This window comes from Phacochoerus africanus, chromosome 7 (genome assembly GCF_016906955.1).
Source record: "Phacochoerus africanus isolate WHEZ1 chromosome 7, ROS_Pafr_v1, whole genome shotgun sequence".
Lineage (NCBI taxonomy): Eukaryota > Metazoa > Chordata > Mammalia > Artiodactyla > Suidae > Phacochoerus > Phacochoerus africanus.
In genome coordinates, this window is record NC_062550.1 from 14,573,989 (window position 1) to 14,592,436 (window position 18,448).

General features: G+C 42.8%; 1 protein-coding gene across 2 annotated transcripts in view; it reads left to right on the top strand.

The window, feature by feature from the left end:
- Nucleotides 1–18,448, top strand: part of BPIFC (BPI fold containing family C) — a 52,398-nt gene that overhangs the window by 2,880 nt on the left and 31,070 nt on the right. For both annotated transcript variants that reach the window (XM_047786444.1, XM_047786445.1), the window contains exons 2-4: nucleotides 6,834–6,925; nucleotides 13,436–13,559; nucleotides 15,285–15,405. In XM_047786444.1, coding sequence (XP_047642400.1) covers nucleotides 6,834–6,925; nucleotides 13,436–13,559; nucleotides 15,285–15,405 — 337 coding nt within the window. The remainder of the gene's footprint in view (nucleotides 1–6,833; nucleotides 6,926–13,435; nucleotides 13,560–15,284; nucleotides 15,406–18,448) is intronic.

Genomic DNA, 18,448 nt, shown 5'->3' on the forward strand with positions numbered 1-18,448 from the left:
CTGTCTGCAAGCAATAGGCACTGCAACTTTCAAAGCGTTCAGAAATTTGAATTTCTTTTTTTAATGGACCATTTCATAGAATATTACAAAGGGATGATGTCACCCTTCCATGGGAGTCCATTCCTTGGCTCCCTGCAGGCTTTTTTTAAATAGATGTTTTATTTTTGGACAGTTCAAATTTATAGAATCATTGTAAAGATTTACATACCACATACCCAATGTTCCCTAGTATTAACGTCTTAAATTAGTATAACGTGTTTGTCACAACTATATAATGGACCACTGTAGATATTTTTATTAGCTGAAATTCATACTTATTCAGATTTCCCACTTTTTTCCTAATGTCCTTTTTCTGTCCCAGGATCCCATCCAGGATGTCACATGACATTTAGTAGTCTCATCTCCTAGGCTCCTCTCAGTTGCCTCAGTGTCAGGCTTTCCTTGTTGTGTTTGACTTTGACAGTTTTGAGGATTCCCGGTCAGGTGGTTTGTGAAGTGCCCCCCAGTTGGGATTTGTCTGATATTTTCTCATGATTAGACTGTAATGTGCTTCCGGAAAGAAGACAACCTAGGTAAACGGTCCTTGTCACCACATCCTGTCGGCAGTGCCTGCTCTCATTGTGACCTCTCACTTTTGATGTTAACCCTGATTGCTTGGCTTCTCCACTGTAAGGTTACTCCTTTCCTTTTCATAGTGTACCCTTTGGGTGAAAGTCACTATGTGTAATCCATCCTTAAAGGGTGGGCATTACGGAGTTCCTGTGGTGGCTCAGTGGAAACAAACCTGACTAGTATCCATGAGGATGCGAGTTCGATCCCTGGCCTCACTCAGTGGACTAAGGATCTGGCATTGCCTTGAGCTGTGGGATAGGTTGCAGACGCAGCTTCGATCCAGCGTTGCTGTGGCTGTGGTATAGGCCGGCAGATGTAGTTCCAATTCAGCCCCTAGCCTGGGAACTTCCATATGCCATGTGTGTGGCCCTAAAAGGAAAAAAAAGAGTGGGAGTTATGCTCTATCTCTTTAAGAGTTGCGTATCAATATAAATTAATTTCTTCTGCACCGGAGATTTGTCTCTTGCCTATTTAGTCAATCATGTATATCGATTTGGACTTAAAGATATTTATTTTATTTTTTTTAATTTTATTTTTTATTACTTAATGAATTTTATTACATTTATAGGTGTACAATAGTCATCACAACCAAATTTTATATCATTTCCTTCCCAAACTCCCAGCTTATCCCCCTAACCCCAACCTGTCTCCTTTGGAAACCATAAGTTTTTCAAAGTCTGTGAGTCAGTATCTGTTCTGCAAAGAAGCTCATTGTGTCCTTTTTTTAGATTCCACTCCATGTTGCTGCAAATGCCATTATTTCTTTCCTTTTAATGGCTGGCTAATATTCCACTGTGTATATGACCCACATCTTCTTGATCCACTCCTCTGTCGATGGACATTTAGGTTGTTTCCATGTCTTGGCTATTGTATAGAGTGCTGCAATGAACATTGGAGAACGTGCGTCTTTTCGAGTCATGGTTTTCTCTGGATAGATGCCCTTAAAGATATTTATTTTATACTTTGGCTTGTAGTGCAATACTGCTGCATTTACTTTGTTGCTCAGATTTTCCAGCTTTGGCCATTGGGTGGTCTTTCAGTTGGCTATTTGTATCTACTTGACATCATTGAGGTCTTTATTTCATTTGTTTTGTTCTGTTTTTGAGCACTTTTGTGCTTTCTGGCACTATAAGATGCTCTAGGATCATCCCACACCCATCCTAGAGTCAGCCATTTTTCCAAGGAGCCCTAGTTGCTCTTACTGGAGAAGGGTGTTAGATGTGTCCATTGCTATTAGGCCTTCTCAGCTGACACAGCAATGAGATACACATGGGTGTTTATGATTTCTATCCGTAACTGTCTATGTCTGTATTAAGCTAAGCATGAATTCATTGTGATGTTTTCAACTCTAATCCATTCCTACATGGATGCATCCGGATTCCTCCTTGCTTATCTGTAACCTCCCAATCCATCTGTGACGAACCTGGCTCCCACCATCTGCCATCCACTTACTTAATTGTTCCATTCCAGTAGATACCTATAGTGTTTTTCGAATTGTGAACCCACACACCTGTGGTCAACAACATTATCAATTACAGTGCTTAAATGGCAACTCCTGTTGCCTTTAGTCTTACAAATTCCATTCACTCCTAAAGTTACATAGGTCAGTACCTTATTCCCCCATCCCCTTCAGCAAGGTTGTTTTGTGCATTTGCAATACACTTAGATTCTTTTGTCACATTCTTCTTTCCATCCTGGATCCCTAAGTGATTTTTTAATACATACATTTTTACATGTATTCAAGTTTACTCTTTGCATCGTAAAGTTCTATGGGTTTCAACAAATGCTTAATGACTTGTTTCACCATTATGGTATCAGACACCATACTTTGAGCAACCTGAAAAAACTCCTGTGCTTCAACCCCTCTCTACCACCACCCCCTCCAACCCCAGGCAATCACTGATGTCTTTTTTTTTTTTTTGTCTTTTTGCCATTTCTTGGGCCGCTCCCACAGCACATGGAGGTTCCCAGGCTAGGGGTCGAATCGGAGCTGTAGCTGCCAGCCTACGCCAGAGCCACAGCAATGTGGGATCCGAGCCGCGTCTGCAACCTACACCACAGCTCACGGCAACGCTGGATCGTTAACCCACTGAGCAAGGGCAGGGATCGAACCCGCAACCTCGTGGTTCCTAGTCGGATTCGTTAACCACTGCGCCACGACGGGAACTCCTCACTGATGTCTTAACCATCTCTTTGAGTTTTGCTTTTTCCAAAATGTGATATAATTGGAATCATACAGTATGTAGCATTTGATAGGTACCTGATAGACTTTTTTACTTAGCCATACCATGTAAGATTAATCCATGTCTATTTGTAGCTTCGTAGCTCATTTCTTTTTAGATCCGAATACCATCTAGTGCTGTGTGGATATACCACAGTTTATCCATTCAGCTATTGAAGGACATCTGACTTGCTGCCATTTGGGGAAATTATGAATAAAGCCGCTAGAAACATTTGTGTTTGTGCAGGTTTTTACATGGACCTATGTTTTCATATCAGTTGGTTAAACACCTGGAAACATTAGTGCTGTGTCATATGAGAAGACAAAGTTTAGTTTTGTAAGAAAGTGCCATACTTTTCCAAAGTGGAAAAAGTTCTTCATTCCCAACAGCAATGAATTAGAGTCCTATTGCTTTGTTTCCTCACCAACAGTTTGTATTATCAATTTAAAAAAAAATTAGCCATTCTAAGAGGTGTAGAGTAGTATCTCATTGTTTTAATTTGCAATTTCTAATGACAATGCCAACTGACTCATATGCATCTACATATCTTCCCTAGCGAGGAATCTGTTCAGATCTTCTGCCCACTTTCATTTGGGCCCTTTGTTTTCTTACTGTTGAGTTTCATTTAGTTTTCTGGATATAAATCAAAATTCTGTGCATGACAAAAGGCCTTTATCATCTAGCTCGAAAGCACGTTCTTGAGTCTGCCCCATGACCCCTATAGACCGCTCCTACTGCGTTACCCGAAAAGCCTCCCTCGCCTGCCCCACATCCCCTCTACATCCTCTCCCACCAAGTCAGGTTTCCTCTGTGCTTTTCTCCATGCTCATCCTTCCACCTGGAATACCTTTCTTACCCTTCTTTTCAGCAGGGTGTTGTTCCTTCGTTTTGCTCCACGGGTATTTGGAACAACTTTTTCAATGGTATCCATCCCGTCACAGGGCAGTGATCTGTACATCAGCCTTTCTCCAATCCTAGGTTATGAGTTTCTCAAGGGGAAAAGGCAGGTCTTACCCATCTTCAGCAACACTCAGCCCCCACCTCCAATCTTGCTGGGTAAGCAAAATTCAGAAAGACATAAAGGTATCCGTGCTTATCTCTGAGATCTTGGTTTACCTGTTTAGAAAAGTAAGATCCTTGTTCTGTCTCTACCAGAGATAGTCAGATTGGCCTCAGTTTCAGTGTTTTCTTACAAATCCAATCTATTCTCTTGAATCTTGAGCTTTAATCTACATACCAGTAATTCTCACCCTTTAGGGTGTCTCAGGAGGGCTTTTTAAAACACAGACTACTGAATCCCACCTCCAAAGTTTCTAATTCAGCAGGTCTGGACTGGAGCTTGAGACTTTGCTTTTCTAATAACTTCCAGGTGATTCTACTGTGAAGCCACACTTTGGGAACCATTGGTGTATACCATGTGGTCTTGCTGTGGTTGTTTGGGTTTTTTAACACTTAGAAAAGACTTTTGAGGTAGCTGTGCTTCGTGAGAAGTTGAAATAGGCTTTTTAAAAATTTTCTGAGTTGAGGAGTTCCCCGTCGTGGCTCAGCAGAAATGAATCCAACTAGGAACCATGAGGTTGCAGGTTCAATCTTTGGCCTTGCTCAGTGGGTTAAGGATCCGGCGTTGCCATGAGCTGTGATGTAGGTCTCGTGTTGCTGTGAGCTGGTGGCTACAGCTCTGATTCAACCCCTAGCCTGGGAACCTCCATATGCCGCCATTGCAGCCCAAAATAAAGTAAAATAAAATTTTTGTGAGTTGAAATTAGAACCATACAAGTTAGAAAAAAAATCTTCAGTGGTTGTTGAAATGATTAAGATGCTATCCATGGATGAAATGAAGATGTCTAGAACATATTGAATGAAAGAAAGAAAAATATTCTTGGAAAAGCAAATTAGAAGGAGGCACACAGGAGCATTAAGGATTTTCAGAAAAAATAACGTAATTTGTTTCCAAGCTCAAAAAAATACTTTTTTCAGATATCTTCTTTATATATGGGAATAGCCCAGACGTTCTAGAAACCAAGAAATAAGATGCTCATTCCCTGTATCTTGACATCTTTCTTTAATGAAGATTCTAGCTATTTAATTATGATTTTTCTTTTGGTGTGTTAATTAAAAGTATCCCTTGATCTGCAGAGACTAACTGTCAGCAGTTAGTAAGTTAAGTAATTAATCTTGCATCTAAATTGCCATAGTAGGTAGGCTGGATACGTAGGAATTCCCAGCAAATCCTCAGTTAAATCTGAAAAACTAAAATAAATAATGAAACTGGATATAGTGCTGCTGGCTTTGGTTGTTATTTTCAATAATGAATTTGGCAAATTTACCCTAAAATGATTCCTTGAACCGAAAGGAAGGCTTCGGCTGATTTCTAAGTTTTCTTCCAAATGAAACAAACTGTACTCCCTTTTTCAATCGTTGTTTCCTAAACTCCAATTATTTGAATCCCTTTTCCAAAATTATCCCATCCCCCACATGAGCTGTATGGTTATTTACCTTTTTCCCTAAAAATCAACCCACTTCTTAAAGCACATGTAAATTTATATAAAAGGGAAAACTGTATAAAGGGAAGATGTTTATTAATTTCCAAATAGAAGATAAAGATAAAAATAAATACCATGAAAACCAAACTTTGCACATTTCTTAAAGGGAAAAGTTCTTTAAAATATCTTTTAAATTATTTGTTGAAAATATTAGAGGCAGGAGTTCCCATCGTGGCTCAGCGGTTAACAAATCTGACTAGTATCCATGAGGACTCGGGTTCGATTCCTGGCCTTGCTCAGTGGGTTAAGGATCTGCTGTTGTCGTGAGCTGCAGTATAGGTCACAGATGTGGCTCAGATCCCACCTTGCTGTGACTGTGGTATAGGTCAGCAGCTACAGCTCCAAGTGGACCCCTAGCCTGGGAACCTTCATATGCCTCAGGTGCAACCCTAAAAAGACAAAAAGAACGAGAAAGAAAGAAAGGAAGGAAGGAAGAAAGGAAGAAAATAATAGAGGCAATACAAGTAATAAGGCATCTAATTTATTGACATGATAGGAAAACCTTCATAGGTGTTAGCTCACATAGTTGAATTCTCCTAATGACTCTTCAAAGTAAATGTGACCCACTTTTACAGATGATGCTCTGAATCCCAAGGAATTAAATAAATTACCCAAGGTCCCTGGAGTCTGGGTGGGCAGCGCAGGTCTGTGTGAGGCCAGAGCCCTCAACAGCTGCAGGATGGTGTCCCCCCACTTCGTTCTTGCTCCCTTATCCTTCATCCAAGCCACTCTTCCAGAGAACTCTCTCCAAACACCCCAGGATGCATAACAGTGACTAGAGTTTCACCAAGACATGGTTAGACGCTCAGGCCTTTTGTGCCAAAAAGAAAAATTAATACTTGCATCGGGAAAAATACTGTCATTTCACAATTTTCAGCTAAACTGACTTTAGAGGAGTTCTGAGAAGGGAAGTCATTAACAATTCGAAAAGGAGCAGACACTTAGAGATGCTATCTGTGGTCCTACCCTGAAAGATAAAGATGGTAACTATGGTAACTAGGTCGGCCAAGTTATCAAGCCTCATACTTTCAGAATGAATCTCATCCACTAAAAGTCCCAAAGTATTCTGGGCAGTAGTGGGCGCCATCCACTGCAGGCACCCTGACCGGGGGCACCGCTTACTGTCCCCATAAGGAAAATTCTTCCTCTTCCTCATCAGTACAATTGAACACCTTTTTCAAAACACTGGAATTCTTGACTTAAGCATTCTGATAAAGTAGCCATAACAATATCACTCCATGTGTGTCTCTGTGTGTGTGTGTGTGTGTGTGTGTGTGTCATGGGAAAATAATTATTGCATAGATGGCATTGTCTGCTCATCTGGGTAGAGGCTGAAGTGTTCATTCATGCCATTGGGTAATTGAAGTGAGGCAATTATGTATCACATTTTGAAAGAGGCTTTTAAAAATATCCACCACTAGATGATTCAGACGTAATTATCTTGTCTTTGCGGCAGGTGAGTTCAAGGCTCAAGTGGAGAACACATCAACTTCAAAGGCAGAGGGAATCGAAGGTGCTCCCCAGCTTTGGACACTTCCCCTGTTTGAGGTAAGAATCATGAACAAACTTTAGGTCTCTGCCGGTGCAGTCTTCCAAGGGAATTACCCTCTCGCTGGAGATGTCCCAGATCTGGCAGGACACCTTGAAGAGCCATCTGTCACATACCCTGAATTTCTATTATCTCTCTGGGTTTTTCTGTGTTTTATTTGTTTTTTATGTCACCCATGCCCACCCAGAAGACTATGAGTAGCTCTAAGAAAGAAGCAAGAGTTGATTTGGACCACAGGTTTAGTTTTGCATCCTTCGGCAATGTTAAAAGGGTTGCTCAATAGTCTGGACTTATTTTTGCCTCCATTCCAGTGGGGAACCCAGCACAGGGACGGAAAATTCCAACTTGTCTCTTAGCCGGTGTGATTAAGATTAGAGAGCTGCCGTGATCTCTGTGCTTTGGGACCAGGTCTTAAACCACATCAGTGACCTAGATCCTGCCAGAGCAAATGACCTTCTCATCTGCCTGATTTGTTTAACTTGTCTGTGTTAAGTACATCGTATGGAGTTTGGAGGGGAAAGACTTGGTGTCAACTTTCAAGGCCCTGGTCATTCAGACGAGTAGGCTGAATCCCTTGAAATATTCTCCAATTCTGCACATATGCCATAGCTGTTGATTTAGACTTCTTACCAATTTTATTATTTGTCTTAACCATTAGGTTGGAATATTCTTATAGACTAGACTTCTTTAAACTGATTGAACTTGATTTTTCAACTTTGCCTCTATTTTAAAGGCTACATTTTATTCACTCATCACTCCCTTTAATAAATTTTTCCAGAGTCTCTCAAAGCCCTCCTTCATAAGCAGTAACAGTAAGTCAATCTGTCTCAGGAATTTTCTAAGCTGTGTCTGAGTTTTCACATTTCTAGTCATCAGAATGGCTTAGGCAAGAGCCATCTAATTTAGAAGGGTTATTCTGTCCAGATGTTGTTGGTATAGAAATGTAATGACTTCTGAGGTTTTGAATATTGGAGAGAAGCAATTCCTCAGAAACAGAAAAATAGGTAACTTGCTGACAGATTTTTAAATCATCCTGGATCTCCTCTTTTAACAGGCAACTCACCTTGCCCTTACTTGTCGGCCAAATTACTTAACCTTCTAGGAGTCATCTCCTTGCTTGACAAGGTTCTGCCCATAAATTATCATCCTAACCAAACAATTCAACTGAGAGTTGCATTCAATTCATCCCTTTATAGCCCAATAATTTCATACACTCGTAAAATTTCTAGAGGAAAAATATGTGTTTTCAGTGTGCCGTTTTCAGTTCCTGGATCTCCATCAAAGTGGCCACTCTAGAAACTTCTTTTAACCAAGAAGTGAAAATGGATTTTTGCTGCTGGAAGGGAAAATTCCATTTGTGCCCAAAAAAATACAAAGGGATTTACGCTTTGACGCTTGAAAATTTCCAGGTGCTTAATGAGTTTTTCCACACATAAGATGGTGTCAAGCAACTCCTATTTAAAATTCCCAGATGAAAATGAAAAATCTAGCACTTATCAAGTTATTAAATGGAAAAAAATCATAAGCACTAGAATTGGAAGTCAGGAGAACAGGACTGATTTCCAGGAGTCTGACTTACTCTGTGATCTTGGACAAGTCATTCAGAGTTTCTAAGCCTCTGTGCCCACGTCTGAAATTGGGGGAAGGGTAATATTAACATCTACTTCAAAGAATTATTGTGAGTTTTGTGAATTATAAAGAAATACAAAGTTATTATTTTGACTTTTATTCCACTTGCAAGTAATATCTCTGCTTTAGTGTATTGTACCTTTTCGCCCTAGAAACAAAGAGCTATTTATTAGAGGATGGTTTGGTTCCTCATTTTTTTCAACCTCTTCTAGAACCTTCCTTAGTTATCCAGAATCTCATAAGCTAGTCCGTTTGTCAGTCAGCAAATATTTATTGAGGTCCTACTATGTGCCGGGCAGAGATGAAAAATTTCTCCCTTGCTTTGCATCTAATCTAATGGATATAGACTTTTTGGCCTAACATTCTTTCCCATTGCTTTCCACTACTATGAAAATGTTTTTCTCTTTTAAAAAAAATCCCTCCTTAATAACCTATAATGGAAAATGACCTAAATGTGTATGTATTTATACACACATGTGTGTCACTTTGCTGTACACCTGAAATTAACACAATATTGTGAATCAACTGGATTTCAGTTTTCAAAAAAATCTCTCATGCCAGCCTAGGCGTGATGCATCCATGTACTATTCTTTGCCTACAGTGCTATCAGCATGACTACCCATCAGAATGGCCTCCCCATTGTTAAAATGTGGAAATACCTTTATACCAGTTGGTAAATAGTTACTAATCCAAGTCCCAGGAGTGTTCCTCTCAGTCCCATAGTCCCATCTCGCTCTACCTAGCCCCCCTCTCCAGGACCCCTGGACCACCCTCCCGGAGGACTAGATGAAGGGGAAGGCCTGGCACAGGTGGTAACTGGACCGAAGCCCCACATCCATTCTAACTGAGTATGAGATGTTAATATCACTTGCCTCCCCGAACATGGAGGACTTCACTCTTCCTTATCCCACCCCTCACATTCCCTCGACCTTCAGATTACTCATTGCTTGATCAGAGACCCTCCTCTCCTCCTGGAATTCCTTCCCCTTCAGCGCTCACTCTCGTTCCTTTGTGCTTCCCCTAGTGTTGTCTTCACTCTGATCATCCTCAAGCCATGCCCCCCGCACTGCTGTGCAGCTTCTTCCTGTAGGTTGTGCTGTGTTGCCCAAACCAGCCCCGTAGGGCTGAGACATCACACTGAATGTGCTAAAACATGGAAATACCTCATTATCTAATAGTAAATAGTCACTCCTCTGCGTCCCCCATCCCATCCCCCAGGACCCCATCCACACAGGCCACTTCTCCAAGACGTCCCCTGTCCTGCGCATGATCCAGTACCTAACCTCCCGGCTCTGCTCCAAGACCGTGGCCAACATCTCTGCTGATGCATGAATGTGCTCTAGCAGTGTCTGAGTGCTTTGTTAACCACCTCTGCAAAGAGCCATGATAGAACGTAGCCTGGGATAAGGGCTATTCCTTTATTTATGATTCATTGATTCATTCCACCAACACTTACCATTCACTGTGTCTCAGACACGGAGCCAGGCTCTAGGATCTCCAAACCCCATGTCACCTTTGCCCTCGTAGCACTTACTTCTCACAGGGTAGACAGAAGATAAGTAAAAAAATAAACTTCAGACACATGAATAAACACATATTGTGACTGAGGGTTCAGAAGGAAATGGGATTAGCTTAGGAAAGTCAGAAATGGCTTCAGAAGGAAGGCTGTGTTTACCTTGGACCTTAAGCACGCACAGAGTATCTTCAGGGCTAAGTAGAGGAGACGAGCATAAGCATAGCAGTAGTCAGGAAACATGGGGTGAGTTTGGGGACTTGTCTGAACAGAAGTTACATGGAGGGGGTTCCTGGCATATCAGGTAAGAAATGTAAGCAGGTTGACTGAGCCAGCCTCTTCTCACTCCTGAAGGTGGCTTTATGCACTCAGAACAGACAAGACCCTTTTCTCAACCTCATGCCCTCTAGAAAAATACCTTCATGAGCATTCACCAGTCTGAGCAGAGGTCCCCTGTGTGAGTTGGGCATTCTGTGCTCTAGACAAAAACACCAGCTCAAGGGGTGAGTGGGCAGCCCTTTCTCTCCCCTCCGAGCTGGGTACACTAGTGTGGGGTTTTCCTAGAACACTTTCCACTGGCCCCACTTTGTGCTAGAAGCGGGTGTCTCTCCAGAGGGCACCTTTTCTCATTTCACACGAAAGCCCAAGGTAGGCTAGCAGTAACCCTACTCAGAAACTCCACGCCCTAGTCAGTCTGCCCTGGTCAGTCTGCTCTGCTCCTTTCAGATGGACTCTCTGGAACATCCCTTTGTCTGCATCTTCCCATTCCCACCTCTATGGCCTTCCCTGTAAGCCCAGACAACCCCCTTTATCAAACCTCTTACTTATCTTGGCCAAGCATAGCCTTTGCTCTCTGTCTCTCTCACCCCCCAACACACACACACACCTCTTACAGTGACCTTTGCCTTCATCTAGACTATTCCTGAATCCCAGCCCCTCTTTGAATCCGTCTCTGCCCCAGCTGGCCAGACTCCTCCCTCTGCTAACCATAGGGCTCCTACAATTTCCTCTTCCTTGACCACGCCCACAAATGCTTCCCTGATTTGTTTCATGTTCGTGTGTTAAATCAGTGGGTATCTGTGTGGATGCAGTAATGACAGCTCACCCAGCTTGTAAACTTCCAGAGCTAGAAAACAAGGCCTATAAATGTATTACTCATGCAGTTGTCATTAAAAGAAACCCATTTTGCTATTAGTGTGCAAGAGCACACCTGTGCTTCAGTCTTCAAGAAAATGGTGGCGTTAGTTCACTGTGTCTATTAATTCAATAAGTATACATTGAACATTGATTCAATGCCAAGAACTAGGAATATGACTGTTAATAAGACGTTTATTCTTATTTGGAGAAGATGTTTATTTGTTTTTGTGTGTATCTACTATACACACCAGGCATTGTACTAGACTCTGAGTTATAGAAGTAAGACACAGTCTTTGTGATGAAAGGACAGACAGGTAAAGATGATCACAATGCAGGATGGTCCATATTAAGATCAAGGGCTGTACCAAGTACTGTGGGAACTCAACAAGCATACTGGACCCACCTCATAGTCTCTAGGAAGAGACATCAATTCATCCATTCAATCAATCAATAGCCACCATTGCCTACTGTGTGCCAGTCACTGTTCAAGGTGCTGAAGTGAAGAAGTCCTTCTCCATGAAGCCTAAAAATTCCAGTAGGAGAGACAGAAAATAAGTAACTGTAGACTGTGCTAGATGATGGACGAGTGCTTTGGAGAAAAATAAATCAAGGGGAGCATGGGGAATACCAGAGTCATGGGTGGAGGGTGTTTTGTATAGAGTGGTTAGGAAAGGCTTCATTGAAATAACCCTCGAGATACCTGAAAAAAATGAAAGCCCCAGCCTTGTCATTGTCTGGAGGGTGACTGTGCCAGACAGAGGGAACAACAAGTGCAAAGACCCAGGATATAGGCTGTTTAGAGTGCTCAAGAAAGATCAGGTCAGTCAGCAAGGATGGGGCCAGGAGAGCCAGGCGTGTGTGCCAAGGAAGAGCCAGGCGTGTGTGTTGAGGAAGGGCGGTCTGCGAGGAGGTAGAGGTGTAGAGCAGGGCAGGGACTTGTAGCTGGTGGAAGGGCTTTGGCTATTTCACTGAGTAAGATGGGGAACCATTGGAGGGTTTTAACAGGACAGGAGGCGCAGGTGACAAGATCTGACTTTTTTCCTTTTTTAAGGCTGCACCACGGCATTTGGAAGTTCCTGGGCTAGGGATCTAAGCCACAGCCACAGCAACATAGGATCTGAGATGCATCTGCAACCTATGCTGCAGCTGGCAACAATGCCAGATCCTTAACCATGAGCGAGGCCAGGGATCACACCAGCATCCTCATGGACACCGGTCGGGTTCTTAACCTACTGAGCTACAACAGGAATTCCTGACTTTCACTAAAGAAGGCCCTCTCTGGCTGTGGTGTGGAGAATAACCAAAAGGGGTCAAAGGAAACAGAGAGACCAGTAAGGAGGCAATTATAAATGTCCATATGAAATGATACTGACTTGGTGTAGTGGTTGGGGATGTAGTTGTAGAAGAAGTGAAACTGCCTGCAAGCTCATCATGTGTCAAATGCTCAGATGGATGCATGTGTGTTGTACAAAAGTAGAAGCACAGAGGAGAGGATAATGAGCCAAAAATGGCATGGCGAGGGAGGCTTTCACAGAGGGGACATCGGCGCTGGCCCCGGAGGGTGCATTCACCAGACAGGTGTGCATACGTGACCCAGAGGCAGACAGAGAGATGTATGTGCATATGTGTGGGGGGGAGGGTAAAGAAAAAGTCCTCAATCATGAGAGAACTGACAAATTGAGGAATAGCAAACAACTCAGTGTGGCCAGCCCAGAACACTACCAGGACAGGATAGGAGGAGGAGCAGCTTGGAAGTTTGGAGCCAGAGTTTAAACCTGTCCTGTAGGCAAAGGAGAGTCATCAACTGTCTTTAAACAGATAAGTGGTTGCCTCGTCTTTTAAAACTACTGACTTGTTTGTTCTAAAATGGTCAAGAAGCCCCCATTCCACCCCATTATCCTTCCCGAGGCAAATCCAAATTGTTATGTTTACTGTGAGGCTCTCATATTGTATTGCAGTACCTTCTATGTTGCTTTATAATCACTGGTGTGTGTGTATACGATTCACCCACTAATCTGTGGGAAGCAAGGTCAGGGCCTCCACGGAGGTCATCTCTACATCCTTGGTGCCTAGAACATGTTGTGTGTTCAATAAATGATGACTGGCTGGATAGATGGATGGAGTTCTGAAAGTAAGCGGGGAAAATGGGAAAACCTGGAAATGCTAGATGGAGTTGATCAGTGAAGAAGTCAGCAATAATAACGGAACCATAAATGTTGGCTAATTGCAGATGTGTTCAAAGATGGCCCGAGTCCTCTGGGGATGTCTCCTCCTGTGGAATCTCCATATCTCACCTGCTTACTCTATGTACCCTGGAATCAAGGCGAGGGCTACACAGAGGGCTCTGGACTATGGTGAGTTGGATGCTTCAGAACCCAGGCTGCAGCCCCTCTAGGTGGAATCTGTGACCCAAACCCAGGAGCTCATATTGGGCTGTCTCATGACTGAGACAAGCTCTGTAGTGGGGTGATCCAGAGCTGCTGATATGGCTGGGTAAAAAAGTGTTGCAAAAAAAAAATAATCACCTTGAATGATCGGCAAGTCTAACACAGCCACAGATTCATATTCCCTCTTGTCTCCCTCCCTCCACCTCCTGCACATGCACACACAATGAGCATCTCAGAGCATATGACACGTGTAGAACAGGATCTGGAAAGAGCAAGGGCCCAGCCAATACTGCCTGCTGTTACTTTTACATGTGTGCATGGACCCCTCCACAGTTACAAATGTCCCCATGTTACAGATGAGGAAAGTGAGGGGCAGAGAAGTTTTTTAACTTGCAGAGTCACACAAGCTAGTAAGTGACAATGTGGGGATTCAAACCTAAGCTGTCTGATAGTGCCTTTGGCTCCATCTTCCCATCCTTTACATTCTGTCTTTACATCCCCATATTACAATATTACTCCTGGTATTAGAAAGGATAAAAATCTGCTCTTCTTCATCTGCACAAGGATGGAGCGAGTGGAAGTGAGCTTACGCTGCAAAGTAGAAAATAAAAGCAAAGCTTCCTCCCCGAGAGGGTTAAAATGAAAAGATCGTTCTTCCTTACATTCTCAAGCTCTTTAGTGTGGTAGAGGGCTCTCTTTCTCCATGAGCTCAGAGAAATGTGTTCTGCAGAGCTTACCGTATAAATCTGGGTTTCCTCCAAGATTAAACAGAAGCAGTGTTCACTAAACCTTTTTGGACTGCTGGGATCCTTTGAGAATCTGATGAGAACATGGACCCTCTCCCCTGAGATAGGCATCTATACACACACACATACACACACACACACACCCCTCACTCACAACCTCTCATTAGAATTTCAGGGGGGTTGGGAGTTCCCAATAGTCCATGGACCTCAGGGCCCAAATTCCTGAACTTAAGGAATCTGGAGGATAAAAAGGACAATGTGGAAAAGCTTTTTGGAACTGGCCATCGGGCATGGATTCCAGAGCCAAATGGCCCAGATTTGACTACTAATTCCCCCAGTTCTTAGCTCTATGACTTAGGGGAGAATTGACCTCTTTGAGGCTCAGTTTCTTCATTCGTAAAATCAGATAATGATGACATGTTGTACTTTTCCTATAACACTGTCTGTCCTGTGTAACATTCTCTCATGCTATTAGCTCCATGGTCTTGGACAATTTCATTGGTCCCTCTAAGGACCAGTGTTTTCTTCTGCAAAGCAGAGACAATAATACCCACCTTGTAAGAATCCTGTTTTCTGGAGTTCCCATCGCGGCTCAGCAGTAACAAACCCAACTAGTATCCATTGAGGACATGGGTTTGATCCCTGGCCTTGCTCACTGGGTTAAGGATCCAGTGTTGCCATGAGCTGTGATGTATGTCACAGATGCAGCTTGGATCCCTCATTGCTGTGGCTGTGGTGTAAGCCAGCAGCTACAGCTCTGATTCAACCTCTAGCCTGGGGACTTATATATGCCATGGGTGCGGCCCTAAAAAGACCAAAAAAAAAAAAAAAAAGAATCTTGTTTTCTAAGTATCTAAGAGCATGGCTTATTAAACTTCAGTTGTCTGTTTAATGATATCATCATCATCTTTATTATCAGTAAACATTTTCTTTGGTTGCTTCATAGGCGTTCAAGTTGGGATGGAGATAATTGAGCAAATGGTCAAGAAAAGAGACCTTCCAAATTTAAACGGTTCTGAGTCTCTCGAATTTCTGAAAGTGGATTATGTGAACTACAATTTTACAAAGTAAGTAAAAGAAAAAAGAGCATTTTTAGCAGGGAGGTTAATCTTTAAAATCCCAAGGTTGTGGATGTACCACTATGAGTTGAGATGTAACACCAGGAAGTTCAGAGTAGAAGTTAACCAGCCTTTGGGGAGAGGCCTATCAGATACATCGCCCAGGAAAGAGGGGTCCGTGGCATTGACAAAGCCTGTGGTGTTTGGTTCGGCACACATGGGTCCCAGTCCTATCTCAGCTTCAGGCTAGTTGTGTACACCTGGTGACTCTGCCTGGGGTCTCAGTGTCCACACCGAATTCCTAAAATGAGAATTCCACGCAGATGTCAGCTACGGCTCCCTTGCCCCAGAATTCTAAATGAAATTCTTGTTCATTCCATTGCCACCCTTACCGCCACAAACTACATGCAGAGTTCAATCGCAGTCTCACCAATTTCTCTCATCAAGTCTTATCTTACTGAAGTTTCATCAAGACTTCAGAGGTCATAGGAGTGGGCCGCAAAGCACATGGCCTTCTGCCCTTCTGCCGTCTAGACCTTCCCTCCTTCTCGGGAGCAACCTAAATATCTTCCCCTCATCTCATGTATAGCAGTTCCACCCACTCCTGGGTACCAAAGAATCTCCCTGTGTACTCTAAACACTTTTCCAAGTAATCATCCCACCCACAAACTTCTCTTCCTAAGAATTCTGGTGGAGGCCGTAAGCTTTTCTACCATGTTACAGCACTAAAATCCAATGTCAAAATCAGTAAAAATCAGATGAAGTAACAAACGTGAAGATACTTGATAAAACTGAAGCTGCTGCACACCGATTGGTTGATAGCCATAATGATGCCATAAGGTCATCACCGGAAGAACAATGAAATTGCCACATTGATGCTGATCCTTGTTTTACCCAGCCTAGAGTTCTGAGACTGCATTTGTTACTGACCTTCTCAGACAGAGTGGACCCCCAGCTGGGCCCTTCCCTGGCCCCATGCCTCTCATACAATTGAAGGAGACCAGATTCAGAAAAGCAGAGCAGAAACTTCATTCATTGATCAAGGGATGGAGAAGGGAGAGCTTGTGCTCCAAAGACACCTTCTCCCAGAAGGAGGAAAGTGGGGGGGGGGGGGGGCGATTCTTAAGGGTAAGAGGCAGGTGCATCCTCAAAAACTTGGGAAAAGGGCAGAGATTTCCAGGCACAGCCATGCATGGGCAGTCCCTCAGGCTCCCTCCAATGCGGCGCTAATTGTGTTTAGCAAGGTCCAAGTGCCCCTCCGGGCAGAGGTCTTAGCGTGGTGATGAAAAAAGGCGTCTTTTGGACTTTTCTCGGTATTCTCGGCACAGGTACTGCTCTTGCAGTTAGGCCGGAACCAGTTCAGGGCAGCTTTGAGGTGTAAGTGATAAACATCTCTGACAAACATCAGGTATTTGGGAACAAGAATAGAAATAGATAAAAGCAGAGGCCTTTCAGCCCTCTGGGGTATGTATGGGTGATCGTACAAATTACAAAAAATGGTTCAGCTGAATATAACAAAAAATTACAGTGACCGAAATTCATTTTTCTTTCATAAATGATAACAAATGAAACAGTGGAAGAATCCTGTGGAAGCCCCACAATTTCATCAGAATACAGCCTTTTTGTCTTTTTTTTTTTTAAGGGCCGTAGGTGTGGCTAGGGATCCAATCGGAGCTGCAGCTGCCAACCTGCACCACAGCCACAGCATTGTGGGGTCCAGTGCAGCTCTCAGCAACAGCTCCTTAACCCTTTGAGCAAGGCCAGGGATCAAACCCTCCTCCTCATGGATACTAGTCGGGTCCTTAACCCACTGAGCCACAGAGGGAACGCCAGCAACCTTCCTATATTTTTCTGCCTCACCATCTGTAACTCTGGCCTCTGACCTCAAGGTTGCCGGATGGTCTAGTATGACAGATGCTCTAATCTATGATAAAGTTGGCCAGTCAACAAAGATGTATTGAGCCCCTACTGCATGCTAAGGTTTTGCTCCAGGCATAGGATATACTGTAGTGAACAACACAAATATGCCCTTAATGTCCAGTGAGAGAAATAAACTTGAAATATGTATTTACAAAACTAATGATTTAATTACACTGGTGATAATGCCACAGCAAAAAAAAAAAAAAAAATCCAGGGCAATTCCTGTAATACCAAGTGAAGGTAAGGATGAGGAGAAACAGCTATTCTCAGGCATTGCTAGTGGAGCAGATAAACTGGTACACTAACTTTGGACCTGTGCTGTCCAAACCAGAGCCGCTAACCTCATTTGCCTAGGGAGCGCTTGAGGTATGACCAGTGCAACTGAGAGCCGTACTTTTAATTTTTTTAATTTCAATTTCAATTTAAAAACTCACACTTGTTTCAGTTATTGAAGAACTTTTAAGTCTGTTTGGAACAATTTGAGTATGTAAGTTTACTCTTTCAACTGAAAATTTTATCAAATTTAAATACCAGTCAAGTATTTCTGATGGAAATCCAACATCCAAATTGAGGTGTAACATAAGTATAAATGCATACCGTGGGTTGAGGCCTTATTTTGGAGAAAGGAAAATAAAATATCTCATTAATAATTTTTACATTGGGAAGTTCTCTTTGTGGCTCAGTGGGTTAAGAGCTCAACTACTATCCATGAGGATGTGGGTTCAATCCCTGGCCTTGCTCAGTGGGTCAAGGATCCAGCATTTCTGTGAGCTGCAGTGTAAGTCACAGATGCGGCTTGAATCTGATATTGCTGTGGCTGTGGCCTAGGCCTGCAGCTGCAGCTGCAGTTTGACCCCTAGCCTCGGAACTTCCATATGCTGCAAGTGTGGCCCTAAGAAGAAAAAAAAATTTTTTACATTGATTACATGTTGAAGTGATAAAATTTTTCTTTTTTAAAAAAATGAAGTATTGCCATTTGCAACAACATGGATAGTCCTAGAAATTATCATACTAAGCAAAGTCAGACAACAACAATCATGTGACATCACATATATGTGGAATCTAAAAAAGATACAGGTGAACTTATTTACAAAACAGAAACAGACTCACAAACATAGAAAACAGAAGTACA